The sequence below is a fragment of the Macaca thibetana genome, chromosome 1 (genome assembly GCF_024542745.1).
Source record: "Macaca thibetana thibetana isolate TM-01 chromosome 1, ASM2454274v1, whole genome shotgun sequence".
Taxonomy (NCBI): Eukaryota; Metazoa; Chordata; class Mammalia; order Primates; family Cercopithecidae; genus Macaca; species Macaca thibetana.
In genome coordinates this window covers 91656721-91678461 of record NC_065578.1, presented here as the reverse complement: position 1 = coordinate 91678461, position 21741 = coordinate 91656721, and the positions used below count along the sequence as shown (strand labels likewise).

Sequence of the window (21741 nt, the reverse complement as noted above, 5' to 3'; positions counted from 1 at the left end):
ACTAAGGGCAAAATATACTTGCTTTTTCTTTTTTTTTTTCTCCCCCATCCTCATTTTTCTTTTTTTCCATTTATTATTTATTTATTTGTTTTGAGACAGATTCTAGCTCTTGTTGCCCAGGCTGGAGTGCAGTGGCATGATCTCAGCTCACTGCAACCGCTGCCTCCTGAGTTCAGGTGATTCTCATGCCTCAGCCTCCCGAGCAGCTGGGATTACAGGCATGAGCCACACCTGCCTAATTTTGTATTTTTAGTAGAAACAGGGTTTCACCATGTTGGCTAGGCTGGTCCCAAACTCCTGACCTCAAGTGATCCAACCACCTTGGCCTCCCAAAGTGCTGGGATTACAGGCATGAACCATTGTGCCTGGCCTCTTTTTGCTTTTTAATTGACAATAATAATTGTATATATTTGTGGGGTAGTATGTGATGTTTTAACACATGTATATGTTGACCAAATCAGGCTAATTAACATATCCATCACCTCACATATTTATCCTTTATGGTGAGAATATTTGAAATCCACTCTTATTAATTTTGAAATATACATTACCTGTCATCACCTTGTTATGTACTTGTTATTTTTCATTAGTGCATTTTAAAGTCATTATACAAGGAATGCATGATAGTTGTTTATTTTAAAATGCATGAATTATATAGATTGTTATCTGCATCTAATGACTGAGAACAAATTCAAAGATTTTAATAATGCAAAGAAGTTTCATGTTGCACAGATTTAAAGATGTTATACTACAAAACTAATAATTTGTCAACTTAACACATACACACTCCATTAGGAACTCTTCTGTAATATTCTCTTCTAAAAGCTGTTCAACAATATGTAGAGCTTTTCTTTCAAATTCAATTTTCTTTCTCACAGCTGCTTCTAGTTCTGCTTTCCTAAAATTTGAAAGAGAAAGTTAATCTACTTATAAGCTTCATGTCCAATATTCCATTTTTTAAAATACAACACTAACCTAACTATTTTGCCACTTAAATTTAAACATATTTAAAAAATTTTTTTGAATAAAAATATTTATTTCTTTTTAGTTGTAAAGACAAGGTCTCACTATGCTGCTTAGACGGGTCTCAAGCTCCTGGCTTCAAGTAATACTCCTACCTCAGCCTCCCAAAGTGCTGGGATCACCAGCATAAGCCACCATATCCGGCCAAATTTCTATTTTCTAATGCTGTTACTTTTGATCCAATACTTTTCAAAAAGGAAACAAGCTACTTTTTGCACTGCACATACAGAAATCTTTATATACTCTTTGTCTGGTTAATGTCTACTTAGCATGCAGGTCTCAGCATAAGGCTTTCCCTGAAAACTCACAACTAACCTCCTTGCCACCCACTTCCAACTAAATTAGACTTGATTATTCTTTCTCGTAACATCACAGCCTTTTCCTTCATAGTGCTTATCACAATTTGTAATTATGTGTTTATGTTAATTAACTATTATTTATTCCTCTGTTCCACTAGACAAGAATTGTGTCTATTCTGTTCACCATATCTTCAGAGCCTAACACAGGTCTGGTATATCTTATACTCAGTAAATAATTTTTGAAAGAATGAGTAAATTAAGACCAAAGTCAATATAAGATTAATAAGTCTTCACAAAATGAAAATCAGAGCTACATATACTTTTAATACCCTTCACATTCTATTCCTCTTCTAAAACTTTGTGTGATATGTGGTAATATCTTGCCTTTTGAGAACCAGAACTAGTACAAGACAGCTTTTTTCTTTTTTTGAGACAGAGTCTCACTCTGTTGCCCAGGCTGGAGTGCAGTGGCGCGATCTCAGCTCACCGCAAGCTCCACCTCCCGGGTTCACGCCATTCTCCTGCCTCAGCCTACCGAGTAGCTGGGACCACAGACGCCTGCCACCATGCCCGGCTAATTTTTTGTATTTTTAGTAGAGATGGGGTTTCATCGTGTTAGCCAGGATGGTCTCGATCTCCTGACCTCGTAATCCACCCGCCTCGGCCTCCCAAAGTGCTGGGATTACAGACGTGAGCCACCATGCCCGGCCAGGACAGCTTTTTGATGAAAATCTGGACTTGATGTAACAAAGAACAGAAAAGGTTTCTTGGAGTGACAGAGAAACTTGGAGAGTGAGTCTCTGGCATATAAAGCAATAAAAGGGGAGTGTACCTGAAGTGGTGAAAAACAAACACCTTCTACAGACACTCACGCCTTCACTAGCAGTCTGAGTGCTTAGTTTGGTTTTCTTAAAGCCTGGAGTAGAGGAATGTTAACAGTCTATGTGAGAATTTATAGGCCTTCCCAGATCTTTCCCTTCCCTCTCATGATAATTTTCTCTAAAAATAAAAAAAGGTAACTATTAGTTTTAAAATTGGTACAAGTAATATGAGATAAGTAGATATGCCATTGTAGTTGTCCATGTAGCTGTCATACCTTTTAGAAGCATCTTCTTGTTTCAAAGTAGTTGTCTGTTTAGTACCTACAACAAAAATACAGTCATGTGCCACATAATGACATTTCGTAAACGATGGACAGCATACAGACAGCGGTCTCATAAGACTAAAATACTGTATTTTTACCGTACCTTTTCTATGTTTAGATATACAATTGCCTACAGTACTTAGTACAGTAACATGCTGTGCAGGTTTGCAGCCTGGGAACAATAGGCTGTACCATATAGCCTAGTGTGTAAGTAGGCTATACCATCTAAGTTTGTGTAAGTGCACTCTATGATGGTCACATAAGGATGAAATCGCTTAACAACGCATTTCTCAAAATGCATCCCCGCAGTTAAGCTACACATGGTGGCAGTAGGTCAGGCCTACACAAACACATTAGGTACAAGATAGATTCCTACACAAATAACAAACTAGACGAATTTTTCTTCTTTTCCACCTATTTTATGTCCAATCGTGTGTAAATCAAAATGAAATAGGTAAAGGGCAAGCAATTTGTTTTTGCAAATTGATTACTGTCTAATTTTTCTTGGTTAAAATGTATCTCTTTGGGGATTGAATTTTCTTCTGTATCATAGTTGCTTAATTAATCATTCCTGAAAATCTGAGATCTGGGTACTTTTTAGGGAAACCTCTCTCTCCGTCTGCCAAACGTCCTCTTTGGGAGAAGAGGGGAGTCCGGCACCTCAAAGAACTGGGCACCCAAGCAATCTGGAAAGGAGGACCGGTCCTAGGTTCAAGACCAGCTGCCAACGCTGCCCTAGTCACTTGCCCCGAACCCCGGGGACCCTAGTCCTGGGTTCCCGGCGCCTCCACTGTACTTTCTCTCAGAGGCTGGGGCCATGGCCCGCGTGAGGGAAATCTTGCAACACTGGCGTAAAGGGGTGAGGGCCGGCCAGGAGATCTTTCCCAGGGGGAGCGGACGGCGGTGGGAAGCTTTCGGCCTTCTCTACCTGGGAGAACCCCTCCCCTGAAGCAGCCTTTCAGGATCTCCCGTGCGCTTCGGTTTAGAACTCGAGATCGGGGTCCAGCTTTCAGGGTCCCAAAGTGAGAAGACATCCTTGCTCCTACCTGTGGCTTTTCGAGAGCGGCGAGGAGCCCCGGCCTTGCGGCCGGCAGAACCCGGCCCAGTACAGTCCGCCATCGGGGAGAGTAGTCTGCGGAACCCGGACTAGCTCCGGCGTCGCGCCCCGAGGCCCCGCCTTCCTACGCGTAGCGCGAGGCGGACCCCGCTGGCGTGGGGCGGGGCCAGAAGAGCGGGCTAAGTGGCCGGAGGAGGTGGCGGCGGCTGGGAGAGGCGAGAGATCTGGCCGGTAAGTGGAGTAGTGGAGAGGTTCGGGGTGGCCAGGGCTCGCGGTTGGCCGTGAGCCGCGGCGGACTTGGTGCCGCGGGCCGACTAGGCCACGCGAGGTGGTGGAGCCTGCACACCTAGGCGAGCAGGAATCGGAAGACATGGCTTCCTCTGATGCCGCCCGCACGCGCGCTGGGGTGTTATTCGCCTTATAGCGCGCTGCGCTGAGAACCGGGCTGACCCGCGCCACTACTGAGGGTTTGGGGCTGAGCCTTGCCTCCGGGAGAAGCGATGGTCTCCTCCTGAAGGCCGCCGTTGCCTTGCCTCCGTGTGATACAGTGATTTCACTAGCTGGATTGATCACTTTGGGTACTGCAACTCCTAGAGAGAAATGGGATGGAGGGCATCTGAATCTTCACCCCCTATAGATAAACTTGTGTTGCACCCCAATTTTTGTGAGGTGAGACATTAAAAAAATCCCCTAATGATTAGAATTTTGATTTCAGGTCCACCTTTTGGAATTTTTTTTTCATAAAAGAAGTACTTTGCTTTTTAAAAGCCCTTTAGTTCGTATTTGCCTCGCCTCTTGGGAGTACTCGGAAGTTTTTTCTTTTTTTCCTTCAAAATAGCTTTCAAAACTATGCTCCTAGAAAACTTAAAAGATGCAATAAGGGCTTCTTAAAAAACACTTTATTTTCTTAGACAAACATACTAAGATTCAGTAATAACATTTCAACCTTAGAACTTTACATTTTCTCCTAGGATGCTATTGGACCAAAAAACACAACAACAAAAACTTTCCATTTTCTTTATTGTATTTACTAGTAATTTATCACACTGAAACATAACTTTTGAATACTTAAATGTAATATCACGGATATTTAACAGTGTGTTTTGTATTTGTAGATTTTAGCGTCGAAACTGGGAGAAATAGGAATGGCTGTAGAGGAACTTCAGTCTATAATAAAGAGATGTGTAAGTATTTTTTTAATTTTTGTAAAATTAAATACCTTTCAAAATATGGGAAGGGCACAGATGGTTTTTAATTATATTTGTGGTCACTCAAATTGTTTATCTTCTTTAATCCTTGCTTTTTTTGACCTGTAAAGAACGTGAGTGGGGGAGGCAGATTGGATTATTTCTCCAGGTGACATACTTATCTAAATAACCTTTTACATTTTAATCCTGATCCTTTTCATAGGTTTCACTGGTACAGTAGATTTCAAGGTCATTTATTAAAGTATTTATTAGGGTAATCCTAATTTTGATACATGTGTTATTTACGTTACATTTACCTAGAATTTAAACAGATTTCCTTTTTTCATAGATAAGTCAAGAAGTTACTGTATTTAATTTTTATTTACATATACATTTGTTCTTTTGTTTTTTGGGGGCTTTTTTGCCAGCAAATCCTAGAAGAGCAAGACTTTAAAGAAGAGGATTTTGGCCTATTTCAGTTAGCTGGGCAAAGATGCATAGAAGAAGGGCACATAGACCAGCTATTAGAAATTATTCAAAATGAAAAGAATAAGGTATGTACAATCTTGGTGTTTACTTTTCAGTCTTGGGAAGAGAATAATCACATGATGCTATTCATCCAGTCATTTATCCATCAAACATTTAAGAATCTACTTAAATTTTCACAGTAGGGAACTGAAGACAAAAAAAGAATTAGAAATATTCAGGTGGGGCGTAGTGGCTCACGCTTGTAATCCCAGCACTGTGGGAGGCCGAGGCAGGCAGATCACTTGAGCCCAGGAGTTTGAGACTAGCCCGGGCAGCAGAGTAAGGCCCTGTCTCAGAAAAAAAGAAAAGAAAAGAAACAGTCATATACTTGAAGGTACCTACAATCTGGTCAAACAGATAAACATGTAAACAACTAACAATAATGAGGCAAAATAAATAAAATAAGTGCTATAGTTGAAGTAAAGAGTTTTTAGAAGAAACAGAATTACTTCTGGTTTAGGGAGTCCAAAAATAGTGTTTGGGTTATTAATTTACATTGAAAAATATACATATCAAGCAGGCTAAATATTCATTTTGGGTGATCAGCCCATTCTCCAGCCAAATGTGTATGGAAAACCAAATTTTAATTAAAACAGTATTTTATGTGCTTAGAACAGGAGGAAAGCTATATGTCATTATGCTAGCCAGTATCATCCAGTTACAATAGTTTGAGAAGTCCTCTACAATAGAAAAGGATCTTATTTGTGAATCAGGAATAACTTTTTCCTGGGACACTGTCTTGGCAACACCCTGCCAAATTTTGTGTCTTTGGATACTCCTTATAAGGAAGACTGCTATGGTTTGGTTCTGTGTCCCCACCCAGATCTCACCTTGAATTGTAATAATCCCTGTGTGTCAAGGGTGGGACCAGGTGGAGGTGATTGAATCAAGGGGGTTGTTTCCCACATGCTTCTCATCATAGTGAGTGAGTTCTCACGAGGTCTGATGGTTTTATAACCATCTGGCATTTCCCCTGTTGGCACTCAGCCCCTCTCCTGCTGCCCTGTGAAGAGGTGCCTTCCGCTATGGTTGTAAGTTTCCTGAGGCCTCCCTAGCCATGTGGAACTGCATGTCAATTAAACCTCTTTTCTTTCTAAATTACCCAGGCTTAGGTATTTTTTCATAGAAGCAGCGTGAGAACAGACTAATACAAAGACCATCTTCTTTCTAGGTACACAGTCTTTCTTCATTTGCAGTGCTACTTATTTATTAGAAGTTTCTTTCTCGATATCACAGTGTAGTCGTGTTGACCTGTGTTTCTCTCCAGGGCATCTTGATTGGATTTGGGGGATTCCTAAAACTTTTTAATCATACATTATTATAGCATCTCTTAGTTCAAATGGCTTATACCCTTCTTATTTTTTATTAAAATAATTAGATTTTATTGTTTTTAATATATATTTATGATAACTTTGTAACCCTCAATATAATAAATTTTATGTTTTTTAAACTCTTCTTGATTTTTTTCTAATTGCGTTCTCAGAGGATAACCTTCGAAAGTACTTAGCTTTTAGCTAATAATAAAAAAATTAATAACAACTAATATTTATTGAGTATTTACATGTACCAGATGCTGTCTTTAGTCCTTTACATTTATTAACTTAGTCTCTCCAAAATCTCAGAAAGTAGGTATTCATTTTGACTGAAAGGTTAAATGACTTGCCCAAAAGTCAGTCAGCTTTTATGTAACATCCAAGATTCAGACCTGTGTAGCATGGTTTTGGAGCTCCTAACTACTCTGCTCTACTGCTGGTTAGTGCTATATGGCATATGGTTTTAGGGTAGAATACAGGGGATTGATTGAGAGGGTGAGGCATCAAAAATGACGGGGTTTCTAGCCTCTAAAAGGATAATATATGGTATCAAACAGAAAAAGGCAGCCTAAGTAGAGGGAAAAGTTTACTGAAGGAACAAGTGATTTGACTTTTAGAAATTTTGAGTTTAAGTACAGCAGTCAATTGGAAAATAGGGTTTTGAGCTCAGTAGATACAGGAATTAAGATGTAGATCTCTGAGACACATATCTGTGAGACTTTAATTATGTAAAGATTGGGTAATTGAAGCATTGAGGGGTGAAAAAAAAAACAAGAATTTACCTGAGTTCACAGAAAAGAGGCTGAAGAGAAGAGGCCCAAGATCCCATCTTGAGGAATTTAAGAAACAGATAGAGAGAAGAGGCCTGCCAAGGAGATGAGGATCAGCACCACATCTATGAGGCAGAAGGAAAAGGGAAGTATAAACAAAGTATTTTTCAGGCATTGCATGCCTCAGTGTTTTATTTTTAGCATGCTTCTGAATAGCTAATGGGATAGATTTAAACATTGTGAGGCTTAGTCTTAATAGTTTGAGAATCACCTTTGCAATATGTGATCAGCTAAATGCAAAGGTTTAGATACTGATAAGACAATGTTCAAAACTGACTACAGGCCAGGCATAGTGGTTCACGCCTATAATTCCAGCACTTTGGGAGGCCGAGGTGGGTGGATCACCTGAGGTCAGGAGTTTGAGACCAGCCTGGCCAACATGGTGAAACCCTGTCTCCACTAAAAATGCAAGAATTAGTCGGGTGTGATGGCGTGCCCCTGTAATCCCAGCCACTCAGGAGACTGAGATAGGAGAATTGCTTGAACCTGGGAGGCGGAGGCTGCAGTAAGCCAAGATTGTACCACTGCACTCCGGCCCGGGAAACAGAGTGAGACCCATCTCAACAACAACAACAAAAAAAACCGACTACAATTTAATTTTCTTGCCAGGTGAGACTATCAAAATTGACCAAGATTTACTATTATTTTCAACTGTAAGAGTGAATTGGGTGCAGCACACCAACATGGCACATATATGTAACAAACCTGCACGTTGTGCACATGTACCCTAGAACTTAAAGTATAATAAGTCCACTAAATATTTTTTTAAAAAGTGAATTAAAGAAAAAATAAAAATATTTGCTATTTACTGCTTTGTAAGAGACTATTCACATACTATTTATTACAGTATATTGTAATTGTAGTTATTGTTAATCTCAATTTATAAATTAAACTTTGTTACAGATATGCATGTATAGTATTTATATATAGCGTTTGGTACTATTCATGGTTTCAGGCATCCACTGGGGGTCTTGGAATGTACTCTCTGCAGATAAGTGGGGAGACTACTGTATCCTAAGCTCTATTTTTATTATCTTACAAGACGGGTCAATATGAGGTATTACAGGTGTCATTTTGTCTTCCTAGATGAGCTTTTTTAAAAAAAATTCTAATTTTTGTGGGTACATAGAAAGCATATATATTGTTGGGTACATGAGATGTTTTGATACAGACATATAATGTGTAATAAGCACATCATGGAGAATGGGGTATCCATCCCCTCAAGCATTTATCCTTTGTGTTACAAATAATTCAATTATACTCATTTAGTTACTTTAAACTGTACAGTTAGTTATTAACTATAGTCACCCTGTTGTGCTCTCAAATAGTAGGTCTTATTCATTACTTATAACTATTTTTTTTTTTTTGGTACTCATTAGCCATCTTCCCTGCCTCCCACTACTCTTTTCAGCCTCTAGTAACCATCCTTCTACTCTCTGTGTCCGTGTGTTCAGTTGTATGGTTTTTTCACATCCCACAAAAAGGTGAGAACATTCATTGTTTTTCTGTGCCTGACTTCTTTCACTTAACATAATGGTCTACAGTCCCATCCATGTTATTGCAAATGACAAGTTGTCATTCTTTTTTATGGCCGAATAGTACTCCATTGTGTATACGTACCACATTTTCTTTATCCATTCATTTGTTGATGGACACTTCGGTTGCTTCCAAATCTGAGATAAACAGTGCTGCAATGAACATGGGAGTGCAAATGTCTCTTCAATATAGTGATTTCCTTTCTTTTGGGTATATACCCAGCAGTGGGATTGCTGGATCATATGGTAGCTCTATTTTTGTATTTTTTGAGGAACTGCCAAACTGTTCTCATTAATGGTTGTACTAATTCACATTCCCACCAACAATATATGAAGGTTTCCTTTTCTCCACATCCTTGCCAGCATTTGTTATTGACTGTCTTTTGGATATAAGCCATTTTAACTGGGGTGAGATGATATCCCGTTGTAGTTTTGATTTGCATTTCTCTGATGATCATGATGCACAACTTTTCATATGCTTGTTTGCAATTTGTACGCCTTCTTTTGGGAAATGTCTATTCAAATCTTTTGCCAATTTTTTTATTGGATTATTAGATTTTTTCCCTTAGTGGTGTTTGAGCTCCTTTTCTATTCTGGTTATTCATCCGTTGTCAGATGGGTTAAATCTGCTTTTTCTTTATTTATATATTGTTTTGAGATAGGGTCTGTCTCTTGTCACCCAGGCAGGTTTGCAGAGGTGTGATCACAGCTCACTGCTACCTCTGCCTCCCAGGCTCAGGCCATCCTACCACTCATCCTCCCAAGTAGTTGGGACTTCAAACGTGTGCCACCAGGCCCAGCTAATTTTTGTATTTTGTAGACACAGGGTTTGGCCATGTTGCCCAGGCTGCTCAAGTGATCCGCCCACCTCAGCCTCCCAAAATGTTGGGATTACAGGCATGAGCCACCATGCTTTAAAAAAAAAACCAAAAAACAGACTGGGCGCAGTGGCTCACGCCTGTAATCCCAGCACTTTGGGAGGCCGAGGGAGGTGGATCACGCAGTCAGGAAATCCAGACCATCCTGGCTAGCACGGTGAAACCCCATCTCTACTGAAAAAAAAAATACAAAAAATTAGCTGGGCCTGGTGGTGGGCACCTGTAGTCCCAGCTACTCAGGAGGCTGAGGCAGGAGAATGATGTGAACCCAGGAGGCAGAGCTTGCAGTGAGCTGAGATAGTGCCACTGCACTCCAGCCTGGGCAATAGAGCAAGACTCAGTCTCAAAATAAATAATTAACTTTAAAAAATAGAGACAGGGTCTCACTAGGTTGCCCAGGCTGGTCTCAAACTCCTGGGCTCAAGTGATCCTCCTGCCTCAGCCTCCCAAGGTGCTGGGATTAGCAGCATGAGCCACTGCACCCAGCCAGCCACCGTTTTTTAAAGAAGGACTCCAGAATGTAAACTCTAGGAGTGATCTTATCCAGTGTGTTCCTCACTTTATTTCTAATCCCTAGAATATTATAGTGTAGGCTTGGTAAATACTGATGAGTTAAAGTACAAAGCAGGCCAGAGAAGTGGAATACATTGTTGATGTCACTCACGTCCGTGTGAAGAGACCACCAAACAGGCTTTGTGTGAGCAATAAAGCTTTTTAATCACCTGGGTGCAGGCGGGCTGAGTCTGAAAAGAGAGTCAGCGAAGGGAGATAAAGGTGGGGCCATTTTATAGGATTTGAGTAGGTAAAGGAAAATTACAGTCAAAGGGGGCTGTTCTCTGGCAGGCAGGGGTGGGGGTCACAAGGTGCTCAGTGGGGGAGCTTTTGAGGCAGGATGTGCCAGGAAAAGGAATTTCACAAGGTAATGTCATCAGTTAAGGCAGGAACAGGCCATTTTCACTTCGTTTGTTGTGGAATGTCTTCAGTTAATGCAGGAACCAGCTATCTGGATGTGTCCGTGGTGGCTTAGCTTTGGCTCAGAGACCTGACATTCCTGTCTTCTTATATTAATAAGAAAAATAAAATAGTGTTGAAGTGTTGGGGCGGTGAAAATTTTTGTGGGGTGGTATGGAGAGATAATGGGTGATGTTTCTCAGGGCTGCTTCAAGTGGGATTGGGGCGGCATGGGAACCTAGAGTGGCAGAGATTAAGCTGAAGGAAGATTTTGTGGTAAGAGGCAATATTGTGGGGTTGTTAGAAGGAGGATTTGTCGTATGGAATGATTGGTGATGGCCTGGATGCGGTTTTGTATGAATTGAAAAACTAAACAAGACAAAAGGTCCGAATAAGAGAAGGAGAAAAACAGGTATTAAAGGACTAAGAATTGGGAGGACCCAGGACATCCAATTAGAGAGTGCCCAAGGAGGTTCAGCATAGCCCTGCCAGCAAAGATTATTTATTTACTTTAAGAGGCAGTTAAGAGTGGGGGATAGCAGCAGGAGATACCAGCTGTGATGGCTTGGAGAAACAGTGTAAATGGGCAATGTAAACAAGAGCCGGGCATTTAGGAGTAGTTGAGAACGGTGGATAGGAGTATGACTAGACAGAAGATAGTAGGGATGACAAGTTTTTTGGGGTGCAGTGCAAGTTGGTCTGGTGTCTGGAATGAGACTGGAGCCTAATAAAAAGGAGCATCTATACAGGAGCTTCAATGGGCTGTACCCGGTAGCATTCCAAGGACAGGCCTGAATTCTGAGAAGGCAAGTGGTAAAAGTATTGTCCAGTCCTTTTTAAGTTGGTGGCTGAGCTTGGTGAGGTGTGTTTTTAAAAGACCATTAGTCCGTTCTACCTTTCTTGAAGATTGAAGACTGTGAGGGGTATGAAGATCTCACTGAATACCAAGAGCCTGAGAAACTGCTTGGGTGATTTGACTAGTAAAGGCCGGTCCATTATCAGGCTGTATAGAGGTGGGAAGGCTAAACCGAGGAATTATGTCTGACAGAAGGGAAGAAATGACCACGGTGGCCTTTTCAGACCCTGTGGGAAAGGCCTCTACCTATCCAGTGAAAGTGTCTACTCAGACCAAGAGCTATTTTAATTTCCTGACTCCAGGCATGTGAGTAAAGTCAATTTGCCAGTCCTGGGTGGGGGCAAATCCCTAAGCTTGATGTGTAGGAAAGGGAGGGGGCCTGAACAATCCCTGAAGGGTAGTAGAATAGCAGATGGATCACTGAGAAGTGATGTCCTTGAGGATAGATTTCCATGATGGAAAGGAAATGAGAGGTTCTAAGAGGCAGGCTAGCGGCTTGTAACCTACATGGAAGAGGTTAGGAAATGATGACAGAATAGAATGGGCCTGTCAGGCTGGAAGGAGATATTTTCCTTGGTCTAAGAACCATTTGCCTTGTGTGGGAAGAGATTGATAGGTGGAAGTTTCAGCGGGGGAGTAGGTGGGAGTGACCAATGTGAAGGAGAAAAACTGACCGTGAGGGACAGAAGTTGGAACACTAACTGCTTTTTTAGCTAACTTATCAACATAAGCATTGTCTTGAGCAATGGGATCTGATGCCTTTTGATGGCCCTTGCAGTGAATGACTCCAGCTTCCTTTGGAAGTAAAGTGGCTTTGAGAAGCGTTTTCATTAAAGAGGCATTAATGATGGAGGACCCTTACTCAGTGAGGAAACCTCTTTCAGCCCGTATAACAGCATGGTGGTGCAGGATATGGAAGGCGTATTTAGAGTCAGTATAAATATTGACACGTAGTCCTTTTGCAAGAGTGAGGGCCTGAGTTAAGGCAACTAGTTCGGCTTGCTGAGAGGTAGTGGAGGGGGGCAGAGTGGTAGCCTCAATGATAGATGTGGAAGATACTATAGCATAGCCTGCCTTTGCTGGTGAGTGGCGATTAGGCCTGGTGGAACTGCCATCAATAAACCAAGTATGTTAAGGGTGAGGAACAGGAAAGAATATGGGGAAATGGGGTAAATGTCAGATGGATCAGAGAGATACAGTCATGGGGGTCAGGTGTGGTATCAGGAATAATGTGGGAGGCCGGATTGAAGTCCAGGCCAGAAACAATCGTAATTGTGGGAGACTCAACAAAGAGTGAGTATAGCTGAAGGAGCCAGGGAGCAGAAAGTATGTGTGTCAAGTGGGAGGAAGAAAATAGATTTTGGAAGTTATGAGAACTGTAGAGAGTGAGTTGAGCACAGTTTGTGATTTTTAGGGCCTCTAAAAGTATTAAAGCAGCGGCAGCCACTGCACGCAGACATGAGACCTAGGCTAAAACAGTAAGGTCAAGTTGTTTGGACAGAAAGGCTACAGGACACAGTCCTGGCTCTTGTGTAAGAATTCTGAGCACACTAACCATGCCTGGGAAGGAAAGGAGTTGTTTTGTAGAAGGGATTGAGGTTTGGGAGATTAGCCAGACATGATCAGCGGAGAGAGCACGTGTGTTTTTATGAGAATTATGCCGAGATAGGTAACAGATGAGGAAGAAATTTAGGCTTGACTGAAGTAATGGGGGCTGTCTGTGAAGCCTTGCAGCAGTACAGCCCAGGTAATTTGCTGAGCCTGATGGGTGTCAGGGTCAGTCCAGGTGAAAGTGAAGAGAGGCTGGGATGAAGGGTACAAAGGAATATAAAGAAAGCATGTTTGAGATCCAGAACAGAATACTGGGTTGTGGAGGGAGGTATTGAGGATAGGAGAGTATATGGGTTTTGCACTATGGGGTGGACAGGCAAGACAATTTGGTTGATAAGGTGCGGATCCTGAACTAACCTGTAAGTCTTATCTGGGTCTAGGACAGGTAAAATGGGGGAATTGTAAGAAGAGTTTATAGGCTTTAAAAGGCCATGCTCTAACAGTTCAGTGATAACAGGCTTTAATTCTTTTAAAGCGTACTGTGGGATGGGATATTGGCATTGAGCGGGGTAAGGGTGATTAGGTTTTAATGGGATGGTAAGGGGTGCATGATCAGTCGCCAAGGAGGGAGTAGAGGCATCCTATACTTGTGGGTTAAGGTGGGGGAATACGAGAGGAGGATGCAAAGGAGGCTTTGGACTGGGGAAAACAGCGTCGCTGAGGTGTGGCTGTAGTCCAGGAACAGTCAGGGAAGCAGATAATTTAGTTAAAATGTCTCGACCTAATAAGGGAGCTGGGCAGGTGGGGATAACTAAAAAGGAGTGCATAAAAGAATGTTGTCTAAGTTGGCATCAGAGTTGGGGAGTTTTAAGAGGTTTAGAAACCTGGCCGTCAATACCCACAACAGTTATGGAGGCAAAGGAAACAGGCCTTTGAAAAGAAGGTAATGTGGAGTGGGTAGCCTTCATATTGATTAAGAAGGGGACGGACTTACCCTCCACTGTGAGAGTTACCTAAAGCGTCTGTGACGGTCCAGGAGGCTTCCGAGGTGATTGGGCAGCGTCAGTCTTTAGCCGCTAAGCCAAGAAGATCTGGGAAGGAGTCAGAGAGCCTTGGGCCAGAGTTCTAGGGGCTCTGGCAGTGGCTCCCAGGCGAGTCGAACACTCCAATTTTCTGTGGGTTCCCATAGATGGGACACGGCTTAGGAGGAATCCTGGGCTGCGGACATTGCTTGGCCCAGTGGCCAGATTTCCAGCACTTGTAGCAAGCTTCTGGGGGAGGCGGTCCTGGAGGAATGACTGGCTGCTGCAATTCAGGCATTTGGAAGTTCTTGTGTGCTGGAGATGTGGCTGGGGTTTGTCTCACAGTGGAGGCAAGGAATTGCAACTCAGAAATACGTTGCTACTTGGCTGCCTTTATTATTATACACCTTGAAGGCGAATTAAGTCCTGTTTTGGGGTTTGAGGGCCAGAATCTAATTTTTGGAGTTTTATTTAATGTCGGGAGCGGATTGGATAATAAAATGTATATTGAGAATAAGACGGCCTTTTGACATTTTAGGGTCTAGGGCTGTAAAGCATCTCAGGGTTGCTGCCAAACAAGCCATGAACTGGGCTGGGTTTTTCATATTTGATGAAAAAGAGCCTAAACGCTAACTGATTTGGGAGAGGTTGGATAAAGAAAAAGGAACATTAACCTTGACTATGTCTTTAGCTCCAGTCACCTTTTTAAGAGGAAATAGCTGGGCAGGTGAGGAGGGCTAGTCGTGGAACAAAACTAAGCCAGACCGGGTGTGAGGAGGGGAGGTGATAAAAGGATTATAAGGTGGGGAGTGGAGGCTGAGGAAAATTTGGGACCTAGCTCGGCCTGGTGAGGAGGGGAGAAGTCAGATGGGTCTGTAGAAAAGGAAGATTAGAAAGACTCAGCGATGCTTGGGGTTGGGACTGAGGGAAGAGGCGGGGGAAAGATGGAAGATTTGGGACGAGTTGCATTGGAAACAGAGACTAGGGAGGGACCGATGTGTAAAAGAATGCCTGGACGTCAGGCACCTCAGACTGTTTGCCCATTTTACGACAAGAATTATATAGATCTTGTAGGATGGAAAAATCGAAAGTGCCGTTTTCTGGCTATTGGGAACCACTGTCGAGTTTGTATTGGGGTCAGGTGGCATTGTAGAAGAAAATAAGGTGTTTAGGTTTAGGTCAGGTGTGAGTTGAAGAGGTTTTAAGTTCTTGAGAACACAGGCTAAGGGAGAAGGAGGAATGGAGGGTGGAAGGTTGCCCATAGTGAAAGAGGCAAGCCCAGAGAAAAGAGTAGAGACATGGAGAGAAGGAGTGGGGGGCGCTTGCCCCCCAGGAAAGTGGAGGAGTAGAGACACGGAGAGAAAGGGTCGGAGGGTTCTTGCCCCCCAGAAAAGCGGAGAAGGGGTAGAGACACGGAGAGAAGGGGTCGGGGGGTTCTTGCCCCCCAGAAAAGCAGTAGTTGCTGCTAAGGGTGAAGGACCAAGGCAGGCGTCCCGTGTGGTCAGACATCTCTGAAATGTGGGTGAATAATCAGGCAGCCATCCCCTGGTGAGTAAACACCAAGGGAAGACTGTCTTCCCGAGTCCGTGACCAGTGCCGGAGTTTTGGATCCACAGATAAAACGCGTCTCCTCTGTCTCTACCAGAAATGGAAAGGAACTGAAATTAAGAGAAGGGAAAGATTGAAGTGTGGCGCCAAGATTGAAAGGAGAAAGAGGTTGAGGGATAGTGAGAGAGATTGGAGAAGAGAGTAAAAAGAGGCCGCTTACCAGATTTAAAATTGGTGAGCTGTTCCTTGGGCTGGTCTGTCTGAGGACCTGAGGTTGTAGGTGGATCTTTCTCACAGAGCAAAGAGCAAGAGGACAGGGGATTGATCTCCCGAAGGAGGTCCCCCAGTCCGAGTCATGGCACCAAAATGTCACTGGCATCCGTGTGAAGAGACCACCAAACAGGCTTTGTGTGAGCAATAAATCTTTTTAATCACCTGGGTGCAGGCGGTCTGAGTCCGAAAAGAGTCAGCGAAGGGAGATGGGGTGGGGCCGTTTTATAGGATTTGGGTAGGTAGAAGAAAAAATTACAGTCAAAGGGGGTGCTCTGGCAGGCAGGGGTGGGGGTCACAAGGTGCTCAGTGGGGGAGCTTTTGAGGCAGGATGTGCCAGGAAAAGGAATTTCACAAGATAATATCATCGCCTAAGGCAAGGACTGGCCATTTTCACTTCTTTTGTGGTGGAATGTCATCGATTAAGGCAGGAACCGGCCATCTGGATGTGTACGTGCAGGTCACAGGGGATATGATGGCTTAGCTTTGGCTCAGAGGCCTGACAGTTGATACTTTTGAAAATCAGTGGTTTTGATAATGAATGTGAATTAGTAATTATAAAGATAAACTTTCACTTGTGTGGTAAGCATTCTGAAATATCTTTGAACATAGAAGCCACTTGTATGTAGGAGAGATAGTTAATGAAGTCGTATTCCTTCTTTTTATATAAATTACAATGATTACATTTAGAGACTCCAAGGAACTTTAAAAGGTACAGGAGCATTGGCTGGATTTCTTTATGAATAAGGGGAGAAAAATTCTCTGTGGAAGTTAAGTACCTGTATTCAGCAAATTAACTCTTTTTGGAAATAGAGGCACTATTTAAATCTTGGGAAACATCAGCTTGCCTGATAAAAAGTAAAGACCCTTTTGCCTTTCTTCAGTGAACATATTAAAAACTATCTATTTAAAAATGTTGATATCTGTCAGCAGCCCATGCTGGAAAGTCTGTGGTGAAATGTCATAGGCCTCACTTCTCCCATCTTCGTGTTTCAGAGACAATTCTGAGCTCTTCCAAGATAGGAAAGCACACTGCGAGAGTCCTATAGGTGGCAGTGTTTGCTTTACTCTGAAAATGTCTTTACAGGTCATCATCAAGAATATGGGCTGGAATCTCATTGGTCCTGTTGTTCGATGCCTTTTGTGTAAAGATAAAGAGGATGCTAAAAGAAAAGTTTGCTTTTTGATCTTTGATTTATTAGTAAAGGTAAGTTAACAAGGTTCTCTTTGTCATAACACACAGCAGTATTTTATAATTCCCTTTAATGTTTATTGTTTGGTAAGAAAGCTTTCAGTTCATGAAAGTACATGCAGAAAGGAACTTGTTGGAGAAAAGACCCAGTCTTATTGATTGGATAGGCAGTTCCATTTCAGGATTTCCCAAATTCTCTGGATAAAAGAATTTTCTAACCTCATTAACTTCATATCAGACCCATTGATTCAGCATCTCCAGGGAGAGACCTAGGAAGCTATATTTTAACAAGTAACTTTTTGTATAGATGTGGAATACAAGGTTTAGAGAGGTAGTTCAAGGTCACATTTATCTTTTGGCAACATTAGAACTAGAATTAAAATCTCAGTCCTTTCTTTGTGGTACGTTCCTTAAAAGAGAATCGAAAGCCTAGAATACAAGTGATTAAAATGAAAGTAGGAATGGGGTAGAACACAGATCAGTTGTGACTAACAACCTTAGAAAGAGACCATTGGTAAAAGGCTAGTAGAGTTTAAAGGCAATATTTGATGGCTAAGAAAGAAAAATTCTGAGAAAAAGGATGTTATAAGAAACTGCTTAGTGATCAGTGTAAATATACCCAAATATATATTTGGAAGGAGAGCTCTGTCTGTATGAGTTATTGACTAAGGGAGCTGGGAGCTTTAAAAAAAAAAAACAGTCAAGTGAGATGATAAAATATTGCCAGTCAGAAAGCAATGCAAAGTTTCACCTGTTTAAAAAATACAGAAGCGATTCCGGACTAGCCTAAATAGGCTTGCAGCGTGGGATTGAAAGGTCCCACCTGCTGGAGCCCCTGGGAATTTATTAAGGCAATTTCAGAGTAGACAGGTGACGCACAAAGGAAACCTGAGCTTAAAGATCCATTGACTTCTTGCTGCTTTTTAGTTTTATAGTTACTTGACCATCACAGATTCTGTGTTTTGCTAGTGCATATTTTTTTAACAATTGTATAAATAATTTTAATGTTAAGCAAAAACATAATTGTATAATATTTTTTGTCAATATATGTCTTCTTAAAAATAGTAATAATGTGGCTTTAAATACAACTTGTATTAAACAGGTTCAATTGTGAATATTTTTATAGTTATGCAATCCAAAGGAATTATTGTTGGGTTTGCTTGAACTGATTGAAGAGCCCTCTGGAAAACAGATATCCCAAAGTATTCTTCTTTTGCTTCAGCCATTACAAACAGGTAATGAGAATTTTGATATCAGAGTACTTCTTGTATCTTTAAGTGCCTTGATGGTTACCCCAAAATGTCAATACTACACCAAAGTTTACAGCTAATTAGTGAGTACTCTGCTTAAACGAATAATAGCAATGCCAATGTGAATTCTGCTGCTCATGGAAAGATTATAGTATCTGGCCAGAGTGGGTACCCAGTAAATATTCTGTTGAATGTCATACTATTTTTCATGTGCTGTATTGAAACCTATACCTTTTTGCCTAACCTTCCTATCTGCTGCTTAAATCTAGAATTTTCTCCCGAAACATATTTCAAGGATTACCTCTGTGGTGTCTGCAGTACTAAATCTGATAGCATTATAGTAGTCCAGAAGAGTATCAGGCAGGGCGTTGCTCAGCCTCTACTTTGGGAGGTGGATTGGGCATAGCAAAGGTACTACTGAAGAATGAAACGAGGAGATATGGCATGATAAGGCTCCATGGCTGAGTGCAGTAACAATATTGGTAGGTAATGGGTCTTGGCAACCGAGGCAGACAGTATCCATGGGAAGAGGTTATTTTTCATTTTAGGAAATTCATTTATCTCACAGTCTGATAGAGGGACCTGGAATCAGAAATTATATTTGTTTTAAATATGAATGCCTACCAGCTTCATACCACCTATAATATTCTGTCTTCTAGGGGAAAAAAATCTAATAATACCACCTCCTATTTGTATAGTGCTTTGCAGTTTACAATACACTCTCATATTTTGTGCTTATAACACAAAAAACATGGAAAGAACATGTTTCTGTCTTAAGTACATAGCCTGTTATACATAGTTGGTTATAAACATAACCTAAACAGCATTTCATGGCAAGATGCTGTGTTATTTTATGCACAACTAAGAAGAAAAAAACACTGCCAGTTAGACTGTGATGTGTCATCTTGATTTCAAGAGCTGTTAAAATATGGAAGGAGGAGGTATCTTGTAATTCCACATTTGCCGAATTTCTTGTCCCATGTTTAGCATACTTGATGAGCGACAACTTGATCTTTGTTCTAGTGATTCAGAAACTTCATAACAAGGCATATTCAATTGGATTAGCATTGTCTACCCTTTGGAATCAGCTATCTCTTCTTCCTGTTCCATACTCAAAAGAACAAATACAAATGGATGACTATGGCCTTTGTCAGTGTTGCAAGGCCTTAATAGAGTTCACTAAGCCTTTTGTGGAAGAAGTCATTGATAACAAAGAAAACTCACTGGAAAATGAAAAGTTAAAGGATGAATTACTGAAATTGTAAGTATAATTTTAAGAACATCTCACAATGGACTTAAGTAATTGATAGTTCAGTTATTTTATGTTTCTTCACCTTGTTTGACATGTAAATAGAAATCTAGTTTCACGTTTTGAATTTCAGAAGAATGTAGGGTTCAACTGATACAGCATGGGGACTTGAGACATTTATATTTAAAAAAATTATAGGCCGGGTGTAGTGGCTCACACATGTAATCCCATCACTTTGGGAGACTGACATGAGAGGATTGTTTGGGGCCAGGAGTTTGAGACCAGCCTTGGCAACATAGCGAGACACCCATCTCTACAAAAAAAAATTTAAAAATTAGCTGGATGTAGTGGCATATACCTGTAGTGCTACTACTTGGGAGGCTGAGGCTAGAGGATGGGTTGAATCCAGGAGTGTGAGGCTACAGTGAATGATGATCGGCCACTGTACTCCAGCCTGGGCAACAGAGCAAGACCCTGTCTTTAAAAAACTAATTAATAAAATAATTATAAAACCAAAATCCATTCATTTACTTTATATTCTTCTTTGTATTGCCTTTATTCATCATAGTAAGTGAGTAATGAAAGTGGGGGAAATAGATACATGTAGCTCAGGGTGAGTGTGGGAAATAGATATATGTAGCTCTGTGGAGAAATTGTGTTTTACTCTTTCAAAGAAAGCAGCAGAAGGACCACCAGACAGAACATCCAACTTGACTACAAAAATAGTAGTAGAGTATCCACCCAACAGCATTCCCTCCATGGGTGCTATAGACTAAACATGTACTGTTCAATATGGCTGTAGCATGTGACATATGGCTGGTCAAAATTCAGATGTACTTTAAGTATAAAATATCCCCTGGATTTTGAAGACTTGTTATTTTAAAAAAAAAAAAAAAAAAAAAAAAAAAAAAAAAAAAAACAGTAAAATACCTCAATAATTTTTATATTGATAACATGTTGAAATGACAATATTTCAGATATATTGGGTTAAGATAAATTATTAAAATCATCTCTCCCATTCTTACTACTTTTTTCATATGTCTACTAAAAGATCTTATATGTAGGGCTATGTTATATTTCTATTGGACAGTGATAGACTAGATTATTTAATTACATGGACCAGTAATTTTTAAATTTTGGCTACTTGGAGGCTGAGGCAGGAGGATCACTTGAGGCCAGGAGTTCAAGACCAACTTAGGCAACACAGCAAGACCTCATCTCTAAAAAATAGAATATAAAATAATATTTTAATTTTGTAGACATACTATTTTTAGCTTCCTACTTGTCAGGACATTTAAAAAAAATTAACAGCCAGATGTGGTGGCTCACACCTGTAATCCTAACACTTTGGGAGGCCAAGGTGGGAGATTGCTTGAGGTCAGGAGTTTGAGACCAGCCTGGGCAACATAGTGAGACCCTGTCTCTACAAAAAATAAAAAAGTTAGCTGGGCACAGTGTTGTGTGCCTGTAGTCCAAGCTACTTGGCAGGCTGCAGCAGGAGGATCCTTTGGGCCCAGGAGTTTGAGGTTACAGTGTGCTATTATTGTGCCACTGCATTCCAGCCTGGGTGACAGAGACCCTGTCTCAAAGAAAAGTTTTTTACCACTTATAAAATCCATTATCTCATAAAAGAAAAGGTATTTTAACTAAAGAAATAGGAAAGGCTTAATCACAGAATAAAGTTTCATTTTCTAAATAAAACAAATAGAGCTGTGTGAAAAAATGACTATTTCCTGAGTTTTTCTTTGAACTAATGAAAACAACATCGTAGACTAGCACTGGCCCTCAAACATTCAGAATTCAATGGAATAGTTCAGATGTAGAAGTCAGTCTTAGCATGTTGAGTCTCCCAAGGTGTTCTCATGTTCTCCCTATTACTAGTACGAACGACGTTACATCAACAGTTTTATAGAACATTAAGTTATTGATGCTTGTCTTAATCCACTTGTGCTGATATAACAGACTACCTAAGACTGGGTGATTTATAATGAACGAAATTCATTGGTTCACAGTTCTGGAGGCTGGGAAGTCTACAGTTAAGGCGCTGGCATCTGGCAA

General features: G+C 41.1%; 2 protein-coding genes across 7 annotated transcripts in view; one reads left to right on the top strand and one right to left on the bottom strand.

Moving 5' to 3' along the window:
* The window catches only part of RPAP2 (RNA polymerase II associated protein 2), an 89243-nt gene extending 85520 nt beyond the window's left edge, over positions 1-3723 (bottom strand). For 2 of the 3 annotated variants that reach the window (XR_007729309.1, XM_050806917.1), the window contains exons 1-3: positions 3513-3723; positions 2419-2464; positions 784-898 (exon numbers count right to left, since the gene is read on the bottom strand). Coding sequence is in view for 1 of the 3 variants with exons in the window: in XM_050806917.1 (XP_050662874.1) it covers positions 784-898; positions 2419-2464; positions 3513-3585 (234 nt within the window). In the remaining 2 variants the exon portion in view is untranslated. Of the gene's footprint in view, positions 1-783; positions 899-2418; positions 2465-3512 lie in introns of those variants that run through there. The other variant, XM_050806921.1, reaches the window with a different exon arrangement.
* The window catches only part of GLMN (glomulin, FKBP associated protein), a 114737-nt gene continuing 96656 nt past the window's right edge, over positions 3661-21741 (top strand). For 3 of the 4 annotated variants that reach the window (XR_007729313.1, XR_007729310.1, XR_007729311.1), the window contains exons 1-6: positions 3692-3754; positions 4639-4707; positions 5139-5264; positions 17080-17199; positions 18311-18419; positions 19458-19695. Coding sequence is in view for 1 of the 4 variants with exons in the window: in XM_050806926.1 (XP_050662883.1) it covers positions 4669-4707; positions 5139-5264; positions 17080-17199; positions 18311-18419; positions 19458-19695 (632 nt within the window). In the remaining 3 variants the exon portion in view is untranslated. Of the gene's footprint in view, positions 3755-4638; positions 4708-5138; positions 5265-17079; positions 17200-18310; positions 18420-19457; positions 19696-21741 lie in introns of all 4 variants that reach the window. The other variant, XM_050806926.1, reaches the window with a different exon arrangement.